Below are 19,762 nucleotides of genomic sequence, written 5' to 3'. Positions count from 1 at the left end.
TCTTCCACCCTACAACACCTCCCAAAGATGTGCGGGTTTGAAGGTTCACACATTCATGTGATAAAAGCAGAATTAGGCCATTCAGCCCATCAAGTCTCACTGCCATTCAATCATGGCTGATCTATCTCCCCCTCCTCACCCCATTCTCCTGCCTTTCCTCATAACCCCTGACAACCGCCTAATTGACCGCTGTAAATTGCCCCTGGTGTGTATGGAGTGGATGCAAAAGTGGGATAACATAGAACCAGCGTGGACAGGTGATCGATGGTCGGCAAGGACTCGGTGGGCGGAAGGGCCTGTTTTCATGCTGTATCTTTCAATCAATCAATCAATCAATTGGCACTGTAGAGAAAAGCAAACAAGGAGTTTTCAGCTTCAGAATGCCACCTACTGTACATCTGACATCATGGGCCTTTGAAGAATATGAAGGGATACTTAGGGCGGCATGGTGGCACAGTGATAGAGTTGACGCTTTGCAGCGCTTTCAGCCTCAAAGACCCGGGTTTGATCTCAACTACGGGTGCTTTCTGTACAGAGTTTGTACGTTCTCCCCGTGACTGCGTGGGTTTTCTCTGAGATCTTTGGTTTCCTCCCACACTCCAATGATGTACAGGATTGTAGGTTAATTGGCCTTGTATAAATGTAAATTGTCCCTAGTGTGTGTCGGATAGTGTTAATATGTGGGGATCGCTGGTCGGCATGGACTCGGTGGGCCGAAGTGCCTGTTTCCGCGCTGTATCTCTAAACTAAAGTAAACTAAACTAAATTGTATACACGGAGGTGGTTAATAGTTGAGGTAGGTCACAGCAATGTGTATCTTGTAGTCAAAATTGTGAACTCTAATGGGGAACGGAGATACATTTGTAGGGAGATGGGAAAGGTGGCATCCTGGAAAAAGATTAAAAGGTCCACCATTCTCCCAAGTGCAACTGGTAAACTATTAAATTATTGTATGTTATCAATTTATTCATTAGTCATTCGGAATAATGGCATGGAGAGTTATTGAAGAGAAAATATGAAGAGCTGACGGAAGCAAAATTAATTTGATATCTGGTTTTTATGTCCTTTTTGTAAATCAATAAAGCATATCAGCACCACAAAATTAACAAAATAACTTTTTAAACCCCTCATTTCCACCAATTTCTTTCAATGCGATTCTTTTATCCACTTCAAGCCAAATCTTCACATTTGAATTCTGGAGGTATAAAGCAATCACTATAAAACAGATGGTTTCATTGAGTTATAGTCCACAGTTTCTTCAGTGTGATTTACTTTGCTCGTACATCTATAAATGTGGTATTATATACACAGTTGACTTTTGGAGGAGATAATACTAAAGTTTTTTTTAATATTAATTTACGGGGTGTATAAACACATAAAAAAGCATCACATAATCTTAAAAGCCTTGCTACTCTCATAATTGATTTATAAATGGCTAATATTAGTAATATTAGTAATAGCAATGATTTTGTTTCCATGATGTTACATGCTGGTAAGGTGTACCAGCAACTCTAAAACTTATTTTCTATTTTTTTAATGTTTTTAATATTACTAAAGTTTAGATTGTAAAATTTATTTAATTAATCTTTAACAGCCCAGGCTGTTCAACAACAGTTCAACAGAGCTTTATTTGTCATTCGGTACCAAGGTACCGAACGAAACTACATAGCAGTCACACACAAAAAAGAACACAAGACACATGACCCCAACACAAACGTCCATCACAGTGACTCCAAACACCCCCTCACTGTGATGGAGGCAACAAAACTTCCACTCTCTTCCCCACGCCCACGGACAGACAACTCGTCCCCGACCAACCCGCACAGTCCCCGCAAGGGGATGGAAGTCCCCGCGGCCGAGTCGCACCGGGCGCTGAGAGGTCTCGCGGCCGAACCGGGCAATGGAAGGCCCCGCGACCGAGCCGTGCGCAGCTAAGTCCCGCGGCCGAGCCGCACCGGGCGATGTTAGGCCCCGCGGCCAAGCCGCACCGGGCAATGTTAGGCCCCGCGGCCAAGTCGCACCGGGCGATGTTAAGTCCAGCGGCCGAGCCGCACCATCGATGAAAAGTCCCGCGGCCGAGCCGCGCCGGGCGATGTTAGGCCCCGCGGCCCGGGCACTGTTAAGTCCAGCGGCCGAGCCGCACCAGCGATGTTAGGCCCCGCGGCCGAGCCGCACCGGGCACTGTTAATTCCAGTGACACAATCCGTCATAGATACAAACAGCAAGGAACAATATGTGTACTGGCAAACACAAGGATCTGCAGATGCTAGGTTACTGGAAAAGCCATAAAATGTGGGAGTAACTCAGTGGGGCAGGCACCATCTGTAAAGAACATGGATAGGAGACGTTCGAGGTTGGGACCTTGCTCAGTGTACTGGGAACCTTTGGTCTACAACTAGAGCACTGGGTTTCTTCCCCCTGCTCCCATCAGTCTGAACAAGGGTCCCGACCCAAAATGTCAACTGTCCATTCCCTCCACAGATGCTGCCTGGCTCGCTGAGTTACTCCACCACTTTGTGTTTTTCTCAAGATTCCAGCATCTTGCAGTTCCTTGTTTTTTTATTTTACTATTGGGTATTACTATTGGTATTATTGTCACATGTTCCAAGATACAGTGTAAAGCTTTGTTTGGGCGCCATCCAGTCAAGAAGACCATAAGACGTAAGAGCAGAATTAGGCCATTAGACCCATCAAGTCTGCTCCACATTGCGATCATGGCCGATTTATTTTTTCCCTCTCAACCCCATTCTCCTGCCTTCTCCCCGTAACCTTTGACACCTTTACTAATCAAGAACCTATCAATCTCCGCTTTAAAAGTGCCCACTGACTTGGCCTCCACCGCCATCTTTGGCAATTAAATCCACATAATCACACCATACCTGAACATAAACAAGCCGTACACAAGTACAATTAGCACAAAGAGAAAAATACCTGAGGGTAGAACGTGGTGTTAGTCCGCAGGTACAACAAGCAATTCAGGAGGCTAAGAAAAAAAATTAAGATTATCATAAGGGCATAAAGGATAAGAGTAGAAATAGGCCATTCGGCCCATCCAGTCTACTCCGCCATTCAATCATGGCTGATCCATCTTTCCCTCCTAACCCTTATGTCCTGTAAACTCTTAAAAACTTATGTCTTGCTAGTGGATCTGAATTTAAAAATAGGGAGGTATTACTTTAATGAAATAGGGAGTTGATGAGACGATGCGGGGAGTCTGAGGACAGTATTGGTCCTTTTATTTAAGGAAGGATGTAAAGGCATTGGAATTTTAGAGGAAGTTTCCCTACTAATATACGGGAAGGGCATATTATCTCCCAATGAAAGTCCGTTACTCTAGGCATGGACCTGGCCCAGTGATGAGAATACAATAGGCTGACGATGATAGGTTTGATTGAATTGATTGAAATATACAACATAGAAACAGGCCCTTCGGCCCACCGAGTCCATGGCCACCTTTGACACTAGTTGTGTTTTTTCACTTTCTCATCCAGTTGCTTCACACTGGGGGCAATTTACAGAGGGCCAATTAACCCACATACCCGCATGTCTTTGGGATGTGGTAGAAAATCAGAGCACCCGGAGGAAATCTACACGGTCCCAGGGAAGGACGTGCAAACTCCACAAGGGCTGTACCGGAGGTCAGGATCAAACTCGAGCTTTGGAGCCGTGACACAGTAGCTCTACCAGCTGCTCCACGCTGCCATCCATAGACTATCTCTTCTTGCGTAGCATGGTTATTGAAACATAGAAAATAGGTGCAGGAGTAGGCCATTCGGCCCTTCGAGCCTGCACCGCCATTCAATATGATCATGGCTGATCATCCAGCTCAGTAGCCTGTACCTGCCTTCTCTCCATACCCCCTGATCCCTTTAGCAAAAAGGGCCACATCTAACTCCCTCTTAAATATAGCCAATGAACTGGCCTCAACTACCTTCTGTGGCAGAGAATTCCACAGACTCACCACTCTCTGTGTGAAGAAATGTTTTCTCATCTCGAAATTAAAGCAGAGAGTAGTGGGGGCCTAGAACGTGCTGCCAGGGGTGGTAGTGGAGGCAGATACAATAGTAGGGTTTAAGAGGCTTTTGTAAAGGCACATGGAAATGCAGGGAATGGAGGGGTATGGATCACCTGCAGGCAGAGGAGACAAGTTTAACATTCTCCCCTTGTTTGGCACGTAGGGCCTGTTCCTCTGCTGCACTGTTCTGTGTGCAATGTTTAGTTTTGTTAGGCCCGTATCCCGATTGAATATTCCCTGTATTTATTTTTTCCTTTTGCAGGAGCTCAAGCACAAGGTATTGATCAAGTGCAGGAACGTCCGGAAGCTGAGCTGCACCGTGTCTGCGATCTGGCACTTGGTGGAAGGGGAGGTGGGACAGATCAAGGAAGAGTTCGATCCCGAGACAGAGTCGGAGGTCGTGAGCGTGGTTCCCGCTGGAATCCGGGCATTCAGGATGAAGAAGGTAGAGTCTGAGGTGGTGCCTTGTGGCCGGTCCTCACCTGCAGAGTGGTGAGAGTGGGCGCCCGGCGCATTGCCAGGGGACTAGTGCCACACTGGGCTTGAGGGAATGGCCTCACTGCATGGTTGGGGAAGTGGGGAGTGTGGAGAGCATGGTGAGGGAGTGCAGAGGGCAGGGGGATGGGCTGGTAGTGGAGGGGAGGTCCAGGTTTGGAGGAGAAAGGGAGAAAGAGGGTTCACAAGATCATATAGAAAATGTGGCCATTCGGCCCATCGAGTCTTCTCCGCCATTCAATCATGGCTGATCTATTTTCCCTTCTCAACCCCATTCTCCTGCCTTCTCCCCATAACCTTTGATGCCCTTACTAATCAAGAACCTATCAATTACCCCTTTTAAAATATCCAATGACGGCCTCCACCGCCATCTGTGGCAATGAATTCCTCAGATTCACCACCCTTTGGATAAATAAACTCCTCCTCTTCTCTACTGTAAAGGTACGTGCTTTTATTCTGAGTCTGCACCCTCCTCTGGTCTAGACTCTCCCACTACTGGAAACATCCTCTAAACATCCACTCCATTTAAGCTTTACTTTATTCGGTAAGTTTCAATGATGGCCCACTTCATCCTTATAAACTCCAGCAAATTCAGGCCCAGGGCTGGAGTTTATACCCAATTATACCTGGGATCATTCTCGTAAATCTTCTCTGGACCCTCTCCAATGCCAGCACATCGTCCTCAGATATGGGGCCCAAAACTGCTCACAAATTCCATATGTGGTCTCCTTATAAAGCTTCAGTATTACCTCCTTGCTTTTATATTCCAGACCTCTTGAAATGAATACTAGCATTGCGTTTGCCTTCCTTACCACCGACTCAACCTGCACATTAACTTTTTGGGAATCATGCACCGGCACTCCCAAGTCCCTTAGCACCTCCGATTTCTGAATCCTCTCCCCATTTAGAAAGTAGTCTACACCTTTATTCCTGCTGTGAAACTGCATGACTGTACACTTTGCTACGCTGTATTCCAATTGTTAGTTCTTTGCCCACCCTCCTAACCTGTCCTAGCCCTTCTGCACACTCTCTGCCTCCTCAACACTGCCCGCCCCTCCGCCTATCATCATATCATCCGCAAACTTCCATCATCCAGATCACTTACATATAACGTGAACAATAGCAGGCCCAACACTGACCCTTGCAGAATACCATGTCACTGGCAGCCAGCCAGAAAAGACCACCTTAATTCCCACTCCCTGCCTTCTGACAGCCAGCCAATCTTCTGCCCGTGCTTGAAAAATAGTACATACGAGTGTAATATGTTTGACATAAGTAGTTCAGGATCAATCCAAGGTTTATACTTTGACAAAATAATGCACAGACTGCTGGTGTAACTCAGGCAGCATCTCTGGAGAACATGAAAATGGATGATGTTTCGGGTCAGGACCCTTCTTCAGACTGATAGTAGGAAGGGGGGTGGGGAGTAAGCTAGAAATTGAAAGTGGAAACCTGAAAGAAGTGGGGTCAAGACGAATGACAGTCTGAAGAAGAGTCTCGACCTGAGATGTCACCCATTCCTTCCAGCCAGAGATGCTGCCTGTCTCGCTGAGTTACTCCAGCAGTTTTGAGTGAGTCCTTTATCGCGAACCAGCATGGGCAGTTCTTTGTATCTCGTTTGTATTTCGACATCTTACAATTTCCCTTTGCAGAAAAGGAAGGTTGGACTTGCAATGGAATTCTCAAATGTCATCGTGTATCTAAAGCCAGTCGAGTTTAAGGACTTCAAGCATTCACGGAACAATCAGGTGTTCTATGAAAGTAATTCAATTTCAGACCAGACTGCCATGAAGTTAGTAAAGCAATCAGGTAAATGTACATATGTTACGATCAATAGTTTATCATTTCTCCTGAGGTTTATTAGGAGTGATTAAAAATACGGCGTGCAATGTTTTCAATGCTTCCCTCATCTTATCATCTGGTCACTGCTGCTGTTGGCACTGTTTTTTTATATATATGTTGAGCGATGGTGAGTTCTAGTTTCAGAGATGCAACCTCAATATAGCAATTGTCGTCAACACCACCACAGCCAAACTACGACAGGCTGATACTGAACATGTTCAAGCACGTAGAGTCATCGAGTGATACAGAGTGGAAACAGGCCCTTCGGCCCAACTTGCCCACACCGGAAATGTGACTGAGAACACATTTCATGGAATAGATAGGGTGAATGCACAGTCCTTATTCCCCAGGGCGGGGGAATCAAGGACCAGAGGGCATCAGTTAAAGGTGAGAGGGGAAAGATCTAATATGAGCCTGAGAGACAACTTTCTCCTACAGAGGAGGGTGATGGGTATATTGAATGTGCTGCCAGAGGAGGTAGTTGTGGCAAGTACTATAACAGCATTTAAAATAAATTTGGACAGGTACACAGATAGGAGAGGTTTAGAGGGATACAAGCCAAATGTGGGGAGATGGGTAGAGTGTAGATAGGTCAGCATGGGCAAGTTGGGCCGAAGAACCTGTTTCCGTGCTGTATGACTCTATGACTCTGTAGCAACTGAGTCAACTTCATGGTCGTCAACCCAACCACGGCCAAACTCTTATAGACTGCTTCCCTGATAATGAGCAGCTTCAAACACATACAGAGATGTGACTGAGAACTCAGAGGGAGGGTTACTCATAGCCGCTTGTTTTTAGAGTGGTGTGATGTTTGGCAGCAGGGTAGTGCAGCTGTCTCACAGTCCAGCGACTCTGCTCTCCGTGTGGAGTCTGCACGTTTTCCCCGTGACTGCGTGGCTTTCCGCTGTGTGTCCTAGTTGCCCCACATCCCAAAGACGTGCAGGTTTTGTAGGTTAATTAGTCTGTGTAAAATTGCCCCTAGTATATAGGGAATGAACGTTAAAGTGGGATAACATGGAACTAGTGTGAAGAGGAGATCCATTATTGGCATTGACCCGGTGGGCCAAAAGACCTGTTTCCATGTTGTACCTCTAAGCGAATCAACAGTAAACTAAAGTAAACTAAAGTAAACTAAACCAACATGAGATTTCTTCTGTGTCCAGTCTGGTAATAAAATGGAGTAAGGATTGAAATAAGAAAAAGATGGGCGACATTTTTTTAAAGAAGCATCTCATTTTTTTGCTTGTATTTAAATGGGCCTTCTGCCTTCCTTCAAAATAATGCAATGTATCTTTTCATTTAGCTAGTGAATTTGTGGAGCACAATTCGAAATTCCTCTTCAGGATTTACTCTGCAGGCAACAGAAGGAATCATTCCAACTACAAGCCTCACGAATTCTGGAATGTTGGCTGTCACATGGGTAAAGTACCCCCCCTCACCCCCTCTTCCATCATTTATGTAAACATTTGGTATTCCCCGTAAATATATATTTCTTGCTAAAAAAACTAAAACATCAACCATCCATTTCCCTCCACAAATGCTGCCTGACCCATCAAGTTGCTCCAGCAATTGATGTTTTACACAATGGAACATAGTTTTGGGCAAGACAGGCCCTCCAGCCCATAATATCCATGCTGAACTCGATGCCAAGACCATCTCTTATCTACCTGCACGTAATCCATATCCCTCCAATCCCTGCATATCCAAAAGTCTCTTAAATGTCACTATCGTATCTGCCTTCACCACCACCCCTGGCAGCGTGTTCCAGTCACCCACCATCCTCTGAGTAAAATATCTTGCCCCGCACATCTCCTTTAAACTTTGCCCCTCCCACCTTAAATCTATGCTTTAAAGATATTGATCAAGAATCCAGCATCTGCAGTTCCGTGTGTCTCCATTTTACTGTTTCACAGAGAAATCTCGTCAAAGTATGCCCACTTTTGGATCAGCCAATCTTCCCTGTCCCGCCTGCAACTGGTCCAAAACGCCGCAGCGAGACTCCTGACGGGTACCCGTAAAAGGGACCACATCACTCCGATTCTGGCCTCTCTCCACTGGCTCCCAGTACGGTACAGAATCAACTTCAAGCTCCTCCTATTCACATATAAAGCCCTAAATGGACATTTCCCCCCCCTACATCAAAAATCTTCTAACCCACCTCTCTAACTCCAGGTCCCTCAGGTCGGCCAAATTGGGGCTACTCATTATCCCGCGGTCTAGGCTTAAGCTCAGGGGTGACCGCGCTTTTGCGGTTGCAGCTCCTAGACTGTGGAACAGCATCCCTCTCCCCATCAGAACTGCCCCTTCCATCGACTCCTTTAAGTCCAGGCTCAAAACCTATTTCTACTCCCTAGCGTTTGAGGCTCATTGAGGAGGCGCTGTGAACTGTTTTGTATGTGCTGTTATGTTTGCGTGCTACTGTATGTTTCTTTTTTCCTTAGTACCTAATCAGATGTACAGCACTTTGGTCAACGTGGGTTGTTTTTAAATGTGCTATACAAATAAAATTGACTTGACTTGACTTTTAAGAAATTCTCCTCCTCTCTCCAACGAGAGTTCTGCAGGACCCTCTCTCACTGCCTCCCTCCCACTCTGTGGAATCTGAAGGTCCTGACCCGAAAGGTTGTCTGTCCTGTCCCTCCACAGGTGCTACCTTACCCGCTGAGTTACTCAGGCACTTTATGTTTTGCCCCAGATTCCTACACCTGTAGTATATTTGTATCTCTAACGTAAAGAGCTTATAAGTCTCATAGAGTTTTGGCCAATTATCACAGCACAGCACCGCAGCTGGTTGAGCTGCTGCCTCACAGCGCCAGAGGCCTGGGTTCGATCCTGACCTTGGATGCTGTCTGTGTGGAGTTTACACGTTTCCTCCGGGTGCCCCACTTTCCTTCCACAACTTTAAGGTTTGTAGGTTAATTGGCCCTCTGTAAACTGCCCCTAGTGCGTAGGGAGTGAAGTAGGGAGAAATTGGGCTTACATAGAACTAGTGTGAATGGGTGATCAATGGTTGGCGTGGATTTGGTGGACCGATCTCTAAACTAAACTCAGCACTCTTCATTTTCTGCAGCTGCTTTCTTAAAATACATCTCGGGTTAGATTTATTATTGTCAAAAGTTTTGTTTTACATGTGTAGATAATGCAACACATAAATATAATCAGGTCAAACACAAGTACAATAGGTAGAATGAAGCAGAAGGTACAGAGTGCAGAACTTCTGTCCTCAATACGTTTTCTTTCCGTCTACAGTTGCTTTAAACTATGAGGTTCCCGGACTGAGCATGGATCTAAACAGAGGCAGGTTTCAGGACAATGGAGGATGTGGCTATGTCCTTAAGCCTCACTTTATGACCAAAGGCATGAATTTTGACCCCTTGGCTTCAACATACAACTTTGATCCAGTGATTGCCTTAATACAGGTTTGCAGTTTGTATTACATCAACCGTACAAAACAAGTTTCATCAGTTTATCCAACTGTGTCACACTGTATCATATGCCGGAAAAGATTTAACCCATATCTACCCTATAGGTTTCCGAACAATGGTTTGATTCAGTATCCACGTTAATAGAGAGCTTTCATGCAAGATTTTTATCAATTGTAGGAACAAATTAAATCAGTGGTGATGAGTTTCCATTGTCAGTGACAGGAAGTATATTGGTACGATCGGGTTTTTGCTGAAAAACAAATACTAACGTATTTGTTCATTTCATTTATTTTTAATTTATTTTTTACCATGCGTTGTTTAGAATGGTCAGAGGACTCTTTATTATGAGACAAAAAAATTCTGGTTCTTTGGGTTTTCTTTTTGCCTTTCCTTATTTCTGATTAACTGATTAAAACTGTAGTGCCAAACATAAAGTGCTGGAGCAACTCAGCAGGTCAGGCAGTATCTCTCGAGGACATGGATAGGTGTCGTTTTGGGTCGGGACCCTTCTACAGACTGAAGGCTGCATATCTGAAGAGGGGTCTTGACCCAAAACGACGCCTATCCATGTCCTCCACAGATCCTGTTTGATCCGCTGAGTTCCTCCAGCACTTTGTGTTTTACTCAAGATTCCAGCATCTGCATTTCCTTGTATCTCTAAAGGGTCTGTCCCACTTAGGCGATTTTAAGGCGACTGCCGGCCACTAGGCTGTTGCCAAACGTTCGCCGGGGTGTCGCGGGCATGATCGTGAGGAGTCTTCAATGAATCGTAGCGGATCTCGGCGGATTTCCAGATAGAAATTTCTCGGCGACAGCTGGCTTGTCGCCAGGTATCGTAGCTTATTGCGGGTGCTGTCACATGCTGTCCCCAGGTGTGCTAGGTTGTTGCAGATGCATTTAGAAGCACGTAATATTAAATTAAGAAAAGGCATTTGAAGATACCAGAAGATAATTTTGTTTAGCCAATTTATTTACCGTCAGGACATTTGACAGGTAGATTGGAGGCGACAGTTTGACGGTCAGGTAAGCGTGGGAATTTTGCGATGTTTCCGAAGATGGGTGTAATCTCTTAGTCAGGTGCTTGTTTCACAAAAAAAGTAACTTGTATCGACCTGACTCGGCATTGTCGTAGGGTAAAAGAAAATTTTGGCGATCTGCTACGACTTTGACAGTCGCTGGCAGTCGCCTTAAAAATCGCGTAACTGGGACAGGCCCTTAAAACCGTGGTGCGAGTGTTGATCATTTTATTATGTAGTGACAAACTATTCATACTAAAATACCACCCAGTTGAATTCATTCACTGAAGCCACTGATGAGTGTGATCATGGAAGAGCAGATGTATAAACAGACTGTCGATCTCAAAACAAGTAGGGACTGACTAATTGGGGATTGGTATAATCAGGCATCATAGAAAGGAGGTCATTAAATACCTTCCTTGCCAGACTTTGTCTTGTCTAAATATTTACCAACAGAGAGATGATCTGTGTAAGTGATCCCTCATAGTTCAGCTTGAGTGTTATCCAAATGGAAGTTTAATGCTCAGGCACGCAAAACAAAAAGAAATAATTATGTTATATAATGAACATACACCGATGAGCCAAAACATTATGACCACTGTCAGGCGAAGTGAATAACATTGATTATCTTGTTACAATGGCACCTGTCAAGGGGTGGGATATATTTGGCAGCAAGTGAACAGTCAGTTCTTGAAGTTGATGTGTTGGATGCAGGAGAAATGGGCAGGAGTAAAGACTTGAGTAAAGACTTTGACAAGGGCCAATTTGTTGTGGCCAGAGGACTGGGTCAGAGCATCTCTGAAACGGCAAGGCTTGTGGGGTGCTCCCGGTCAGCAGTGGTGAGTACCTACCGACAGTGGTCCGAGAAGGGACAAACCACAAACTGGCGACAGGGTGTTGGGCGCCCAAGGCTCATCGATGCGCAAGGGCAACAAAGGCCATCCCATCTGGTCCGAACCGACAGAAGGTCTACTGTGGCACATCACAGAAAATCTTAATGGTGGTCACGGGAGGGATGTGTCACAATACCCAGTGCATCACACCCTGCTGCATATGGGACTGCACACGGAGGACTAACAGCATATTAGGCAGGTGGTCATAATGTTTTAGCTCATCAGGTCATAATATACAACCTGGAATGTTGAAGATCCAAAATGTCCATGTCTAGCTTCTACGGTGTTTTAGTCAAAGAATCATAAAGCGCGGAAACAGACCTTTCAGCCCAACTTGCCCACGCTGACCAACATGTCCCATCTACACTTGTCCCATCTGCCTGTGTTTGGCCCATATCCCTCTAAACCTGTCCTATCCATGTACCTGTCTAATTGCTTCTTAAACTTTGCGATAGTCCCCGCCTCAACTACCTCCCCTGGCAGCTCGTGCAATACACCTACCACCCTTTGTGTGAAAAAGTTACCCCTCAAGTTCCTATAAAAGCTTTTGCCCCTCACTTTAAACCTATGTCCCCTGGTTCTCGATTCCCCTACTCTGGGCAAGAAACTGTGAGTCTATCCAATCTATTCTTCTCGTGATTTTTCACACTCTGTAATCGATGTTAGTACCATCGAGGCTAACCCTGACCTTCCCATCCATGCTGACCTGAACAATCTGCCCAACATGCGCCTGAAGTCCCGCAAACTCTTCTGGTCTTTAGCCAACTCCCTGGAAGACTTTGACCCCAAGACTGAGTGGTGCAGAGCCTGGAAAGATGCTAACACCAACAACAGAGACATCTTTACATCGGCGAAACCAAACGCAGGCTCGGCGATCGTTTTGCTCAGTCCGCCTTAACCAACCTGATCTCCCGGTGGCTGAGCACTTCAACTCCCCCTCCCACTCCCACTCTCACTCCCAGTCTGACCTTTCTGTCATGGGCCTCCTCCAGTGCCATAGTGAGGCCCACCGGAAATTGGAGGAACAGCACCTCATATTTCGCTTGGGCAGCTTGCAGCCCAGCGGTATGAACATTGACCTCCAACTTTAGATAGTTCCTCTGTCCCTCTCTTCCCCTCCCCCTTCCCAGTTCTCCCTCTATCTTCCTGTCTCCACCTATATCCTTCCTTTGTCCCGCCCCCCTGACAACAGTCTGAAGAAGGGTCTCGACCCGAAACGTCACCCATTCCTTCTCTCCTGAGATGCTGCATGACCTGCTGAGTTACTCCAGCATTTTGTGAATAAATACCAACAACAGAGAGGTCATCACAAATCCCACAGTGAAACCACCGGGATTTGACCTCCATCGCAAGCAATGGCTAACCCTGAACAGGATCCGCACCCTCCATGCAAGGACAGCCCATCACCTGCACAAGTGGGGGGTGAAAGACAGCCCTGCTTGTGACTGCGGATATCCAGACCAGACCATCCCACACATCGTGAATGACTGCTCACTGAGGCTTTTCCCTGGTGGCATCAAGGCCATCCACCCAGCAACTGATGCTTCCCTGGCCTGGATGTCTACCCTTGACCTACAACTTTAGGCTGTGCACGCCATATGCAAGAAGAAGACACTCTGTAAGATCATCCCTCATCCTTCTGTGGTCCAGCGAATAAAGTCCCACGCTGCTTAACCTCTCCCTATAGCTCAGACCCTCGAGTCCTGGCAACATTCTTGTTTATCTGATCTATTCCTTTATTTTTAGCTGGCCTGTGAGTTGTTGACCCTTTTATCAATTCCTATTTATTCCTTCCACTGAGGTTTAGTCACATGTTGTGTAATGAGATGTGATTCCTCTGTCTGAACCTTCAGGCTTCTTGTGATGGATTACAGAGGAATTAAATGCATCTTGTCTATTTAGCATTAACCTCCGTCTCACTCACTCCACATTTCCACCGCTCCAGCCCTTTTTCACCCACGCTTGTCACTGCCAAACTGCAGCATAGAATGCAGAACAGTACAGCACAGGAACAGGCCCTTCAGCCCACAATGTCCATGCCGAACATCATTCCCCGAGTATCCACGTGCCTATCTAAAAGGAAAGTGTGCAGAGGAGGTTTGCCAGAATGATGCTTGGATTAGGGGTCATTAGCTGCAGGGAGAGGTTGGACAGACCTGGATTGTTTTCTCTGGTTGAGGGGAGGCTTATGCAAGTTTATAAAATTCTGAGAGATTTAGATAGAGTAGAGACGGTCAGAACCTGTTTTCCAGGATGAAAAAAATCAAATGCTAGTGGCCATAGCTTTAAGTTGAGAGATGCAACGTTTAAAGGAGATGCGGGAGGTAAATGTTTTACGCAGAAGGTGGTAGGTGCCTGAAACGTGTTGCCAGGGGCTGTGATGGACTCAGATACAATAGTGGCATTTATGAAACTTTTGGAAAGGCACATGGATATGCAGGGAATGGAGGGATACGGATTATGTGCAGGCTGATAAGAATTAAGAAGGTCCCAATTGGAAACATTGCCTATCCATGTTCTCCACGGATGCTGCCGAACCTGTTGAGTTACTCCAGCATTTTGTGTCTTTTTTAATGAACCTGTAACTGCCGTTTCCTTGTTTCTAAGAGTTGGTCTTGGCATTATGTTCAGCACAGAGATTGTGGGCCAAATGGCCTGTTCTTGTGCAGTACTGGGCGATGTTCTAAGTGAAAATAAAAGCCCAATATCCCATTCCTGTGTAATTCTCGGTCACAACAGCTAATGGTTAATCATCAGCTAAATCCCGACCTGCCTGTGCAATATTGCATGAAGTATTCATGAAGGATACACTCGCTGGGGAAGATTCACTCCGTTTGTTACCGCAAAATGTGGGCGTGATGGTGAATAAGACAGCAACAATTTCATTAAAAATGGAGAATGGAAACACATTCTGCCTTTACTCTGATGGAGAATATCTAAAATAGGAGACACAAAGTGCTGGAGTCACTCAGCGGGACAGGCAGCATCTCTGGAGAACATGGGTTGGTGTCGTTTCGGGTTTGGACCCTTCTTAACTCTTATCTGCCTGCACATTATCAATATTCCTCCATTCCCTGCATGTCCATGTGCCTATCCAAAAGTCTCAGAAATTCCCTTATTATATGAGAACATAGAACATTTAACAGTACAGCACAAGAACAGGCCCTTCGACCCACATTGCCTGTGCTGAAAATGACGCGGAGACCAATACTTATCTGACTGCACATAATCCACATCCCTCATTCCCCGCATATCCATGTGTCTATCCAAAATCTCTTAAATCCCACTATCGTATCTGCTTCAGCCATCACCCCTTGCAGCGTGTTCCAGGCACCCCCCCCCTCTGTGTGAAGAAACTTGCCCTTCAAACTTTGCCCATCTCACCTTAAAGCTATATCTTCTTGTTCTTGATTCCCCTTTCCTGGGAAAAAAAGAGTCTGTGCATTCACCCTATCTATTCCCCTCATGATTTTATACACCTTGCTAACATTACCCGTCAGCCAAGGAGTAAAGTCCCAGCCACCACCACTCAATGATTGGCGCACTCCAGGCACCCACCACCCTCAAAGATCCAATGATATTTTATTGTCACATGTACCCAGGTACTGTACCACAGATACAGCAAAATGCTTTGTTTTGCATGCAACCCTGTAAAAATCATATAGCAGACACGGTGGCGCAGCGGTAGAATTGCTGCCTTACAAGGTCCGAGTTCAATCTTGACCACGGGTACTGTCTGTATGGCGTTTGTACATTCTCCCTATGACCTGTGCGAGGTTTCTCCAGGATCTCCGGTCTCCTCCCACGCTCCAAAGACGTACAGGTTTGTAGGTTAATTGGCTTTGGTAAATTGTAAATTGTCCCCGAATGTGTGTAGGATGGTGTTAGTGTGTGGGGATCGCTGGTCGGTGCGGACTCGGTGGGCCGAAGGGCCTGTTGCAACACTATATCTCTAAATTAAACTAAACCTCACCGAGGCAGTACACCAGTGTCACCACTTTCTGATGCCAACAAAGTTACGATGCACATTCCTTCGTGTTTTCTTAATAAATGCAATGGCAAACGAAGCTCGGGCGTTCCTTTAGTGTAGAGTCTTATTTGTCAAGAGCAATGAGGATAGACAGGGTTACAGCAGTACTGTCTCCAATTCTCTGGTCTAATTTTGCTGTGGATCAGGGAATGGAGTGAGGAATGACTACTGAGTAGCCTGAAAAGAAATATGGAATTCACAATACCGAAAGCACTATAAGGCTGAAGAAGGGTCTCGACCCGAAACGTCACCCATTCCTTCTCTCCTGAGATGCTGCCTGACCTGCTAAGTTACTCCAGCATTTGGTGAAATAAATACCTTCGATTTGTAGTTATTTTCTTGCACTATAAGGCTAGTTGATCAATATTCTCTTTGTACAGATCATTAGTGGTCACCACCTACCTGTCTCCAGAACACACAGTAAAATATCAATTGATCCCTGTGTGCGCGTGGAAATCCATGGAGTGCAAGCGGACAATACCATTCAGCAATCCAAGATCTTGCCTTCAGCAGGTGAGGGACTTAGAACAGTGCATGTGGTGTGTCTCACAGTGATCCATGTCTAATTATGGGCCTGGGTGCTTTCTGCATATCCATGACAAAGTTCTCTTAAACACCACGATCGTATATGCCTCCATCACCACCCCTGGCAGCATGTTCCAAGCACCCACCACATGGGGTGCTACACCTATACAGGAGAGGTTTGGGCCCAACTTGGTCTAGTCACCTTTAAACTTTGCATCTCACACCTTAAAGTCATATTCTTGGATTTTTCTACCCTGAGACAAAGGTTAAGATTGTCTACCCTATCTATGCCACTTAGAATATTGTCTACTTCTAATAAGTCTCCCCACAACCTCCAGCATTCCAAAGAAAACAACCCAAGTCTGTCCAACCACTCCCTGTGAATCATAGTCCTAATCCAGGCACCATTTTGGTAAACTTTCTCTGCACCCTTTCCAAAGCCTCCCCATCCTCCTGTATTGGGGCAATGAGAACTCCAAATGCAGCCTAACAAAAGTCCTACAAAGCTGCATCATGACTTATTGATTCTTATACACAATGCCCCGACCTATGAAAGCATTCATACCATATGCCTTCTTTCCCATTCTATCTACTCGTGTTGCAACTTTCAAGGAGTTATGGACTTGGACCCCAAGATCTCAGTGTACAACAGTGAGCGATTCCTCTGGTTTTAGGTCAGGACCCTTCTTCAGAGGTGAAACGTCACCTATTGATGTTCTCCATGGTTACTGCCTGACCCGTTGAGTTGCTCCAGCGTTTCGGCTTTTTTTTGTAAACCAGAATCTGTAGCTCCTTGTTTCAACATCTCTCTGCATATCAACTGAAGCAGTGATTCCTCTCCTTAAAGTAGTGTGGTGTAAAATGTGCTGAATTTCGAACCAGTGAAATTCAGATACATTTGCTTTAATGAAGAAGGACAGAACAGGAACCAGCGATTCAAACCATGCCTGCTTTTCCCTGAAGTTTGGCAATCAGACTTACTGATAGACTTCATCAGTGGTATGACATGAATGTAATTGCTTAGCTAGGGAGACTTCAGAGGCATGTGAACAGTCTTTGTACAGGATTCATCGCCAGAGGTCAGGTCTCCAAGTAAGCATAGCTGTGGAAAGCTAAGTAGGAGTTGTTTATACCGAAGATAGACACAAACTGCTGGAGTACCTCAGCGGGACAGGCAGCATCTCTGGATAGAAGGTATGGGTGTGGGTGACGTTTCGGGTCGAGACCATTCTTCAGACTGAGAATCAGGGGAGAGGGAGACACAGAGATATGGAAAGGTAAGGTGTGAAAATGAGACATTAAAGGGGACGAGGTTCAAGGAAAATGTAGAATAGATCATTGTTAGATAGAGGAAGGTGATAACAAAGCATACAAATATAAAATTAAAATTAAATCAGGAAGACACTCAGACTGGTCGGATAACTAGGATGGGGAGGGATGGAGAGAGAGAGGGGAAGCAGAGGTTACTTAAAGTTAGAGGTCATTATTCATACCACTGGGTTTGTAAGCTGCCCAAGTGAAATATGAGGTACAGTTCCTCAAATTTGCATTGGCCCAACTCTGACAGTGGAGAAAGGTCAGTATGGGATTGGGGAGTGTCAAAGGGTTTAGCAACCGGGAGATCATGTAGATTTAGGCAGACTGAGCGGAGGTGTTAGAAACATAGAAAATAGGTGCAGGAGGAGGCCATTTGGCCCTTCGAGCCAGCACCGCCATTCATTGTGATCATGGCTGATTATCCATGTTCAGCAAAACAATCGCTGAGCCTGCGCTCGGTCTCGCCGATATATCTAGGAGTTCACACCTGGAACAGCGGATTCAGGTCTTCACAGTAGACACTCACTTAATGCTCCCATCTTCACACAGACCAGAGTAGCCTCGGTGTGAACCGTTTCCTTCTCTTTTCTAGGACGTCATCCCAGGTGGAACGATTGTTTGGTCTTTTGCGTTCAAGTTCCAGAACTTGCTCTGGTGCGATTCCTAGTACAAGACATGAACCCTCTCCGTGAGAATGATTTCCTCGGTCAGTACACATTGCCGTTAACAAGCATGAGAAAAGGTAAAGTTGTCACGGGAGTTTCCAGCCAGTGTTCTAAACTTAAACCTGTCTTCAGCGCAAATTCTGGTAACATTTTGATGCTCTGTTAGTGGAAAAATGAAAAATAATTCTCAACTTAAATATTATAGAGTGATACAGTGTGGAAACAGGCCCTTCAGCTCAACTTGCCCACATTTCCCAGCTACACTAGTCCCACCTGCCTGCACTTGATCCACATCCCTCCAAACTTGTCCTATCCATGTACCTGTCTAACTGTTTCTTAAATGTTGGAATAGTCCCTACCTCCTCTGGCAGCTTGTTCCATACACCCCCCACCCTTTGTGTGAAAAAGTTACCCCTCAGATTCCCATTAAATCTTTTCCCCTTCACCTTGAACCTATGTCCTCTGGTCCTCAATTCCCCTACTCTGGGCAAGAGTCGGGGCAAGTTATTGTCTCAGAAGTCCAAAAGATTCAGGCATAGACAATTAGGTCAGTTGTAATCATTGCAGAACTTAACGCGATGAGCAGTATATATGGTTAAGGTTAAGCACAATTCAAAATCAATTTACATTACATCCACCTTTTTAAGAAAGAAGGCATCCTAAAGTATTTGCTGGGTATTGAAACATGAAAAGAGATCTGGATCATAGTCTGAAGATGGTCCCGACCCAAAATATCACCTGTTAGTCTGAAGAAAGGTCCCGATTTAAGATTTTGCCTGTCCATTCCCTCCACAGATGCTACAAGCCTCGCTGAGTTACAGTCAGAGAGTCACACAACACAGTAACAGACCCTTGAGTCGAACTTGTCCATGTTGACCTAGATGCCCCATCTAAGCTAGTCCCACCTGCTTGCGTTTGGCCCATATTCCTCTAAATCTTTCCTATCCATGTATCTGTCCAAGTGTCTTTTGAAAGTTCCTCCAGCACTTTGTGTTTTGCTTAAAATTCCTGCCTTTTTTGTATCTTCAGGACCTAAGTCTTGGTCAGAGTGGCAAACTATAGCAAGAGGTAGTGGGAGACCGATAGAGAGAAGGTTGATGGTTGCAGGTATGGTTGGGATTGGGGAGGAGATTGGAATTGGAAATGGATCTCTCAGTTCCTTAATTCAAGGAGTGGAGAGTTCGGGGTGGGTTGTGTCTCACTGAGGGAGCTTTTAGAAACTTTGTGGGGTGAAGGCATTAAAGCATTTAAACAGCATTGTGAGTTTTAGGTTTTAAAATAAAACAGAGCCTGTTATTTAGCAAGGCTGGGTGAAGAGGATGATTTAGTTTAGTTTAGAGATACAGCGTGGAAACAGGCCCTTCGGCCCACCGAGTCCGCAGCGATCAGCGATCCCCGCACACCAACACTATCCTACACACACCAGGGACAATTTACAATTATACCAAGACGATTAACCTACATTCCTGTACCTCTTTGGAGTGTGGGAAGAAGCCGGAGAACCCGGAGAAAACCCACTCAGGTCACGGGGGCGGACGT

At 45.6% G+C, this 19,762-nt stretch overlaps 1 protein-coding gene across 1 annotated transcript in view; it reads left to right on the top strand.

Annotated features, from left to right (window-relative positions):
• The window catches only part of LOC144605119 (1-phosphatidylinositol 4,5-bisphosphate phosphodiesterase zeta-1-like), a 70,657-nt gene that overhangs the window by 37,607 nt on the left and 13,288 nt on the right, over positions 1–19,762 (top strand). Inside the window, exons 6-11 of the mRNA XM_078420186.1 lie at positions 4,278–4,460; positions 6,163–6,319; positions 7,656–7,772; positions 9,602–9,771; positions 16,097–16,229; positions 18,151–18,300. Coding sequence (XP_078276312.1) covers positions 4,278–4,460; positions 6,163–6,319; positions 7,656–7,772; positions 9,602–9,771; positions 16,097–16,229; positions 18,151–18,300 — 910 coding nt within the window. The remainder of the gene's footprint in view (positions 1–4,277; positions 4,461–6,162; positions 6,320–7,655; positions 7,773–9,601; positions 9,772–16,096; positions 16,230–18,150; positions 18,301–19,762) is intronic.

This window comes from Rhinoraja longicauda, chromosome 23 (genome assembly GCF_053455715.1).
Source record: "Rhinoraja longicauda isolate Sanriku21f chromosome 23, sRhiLon1.1, whole genome shotgun sequence".
NCBI lineage: Eukaryota > Metazoa > Chordata > Chondrichthyes > Rajiformes > Arhynchobatidae > Rhinoraja > Rhinoraja longicauda.
The sequence above is the reverse complement of the archived record's forward strand: the minus strand, read 5'-3'. Positions and strand labels throughout refer to the sequence as shown.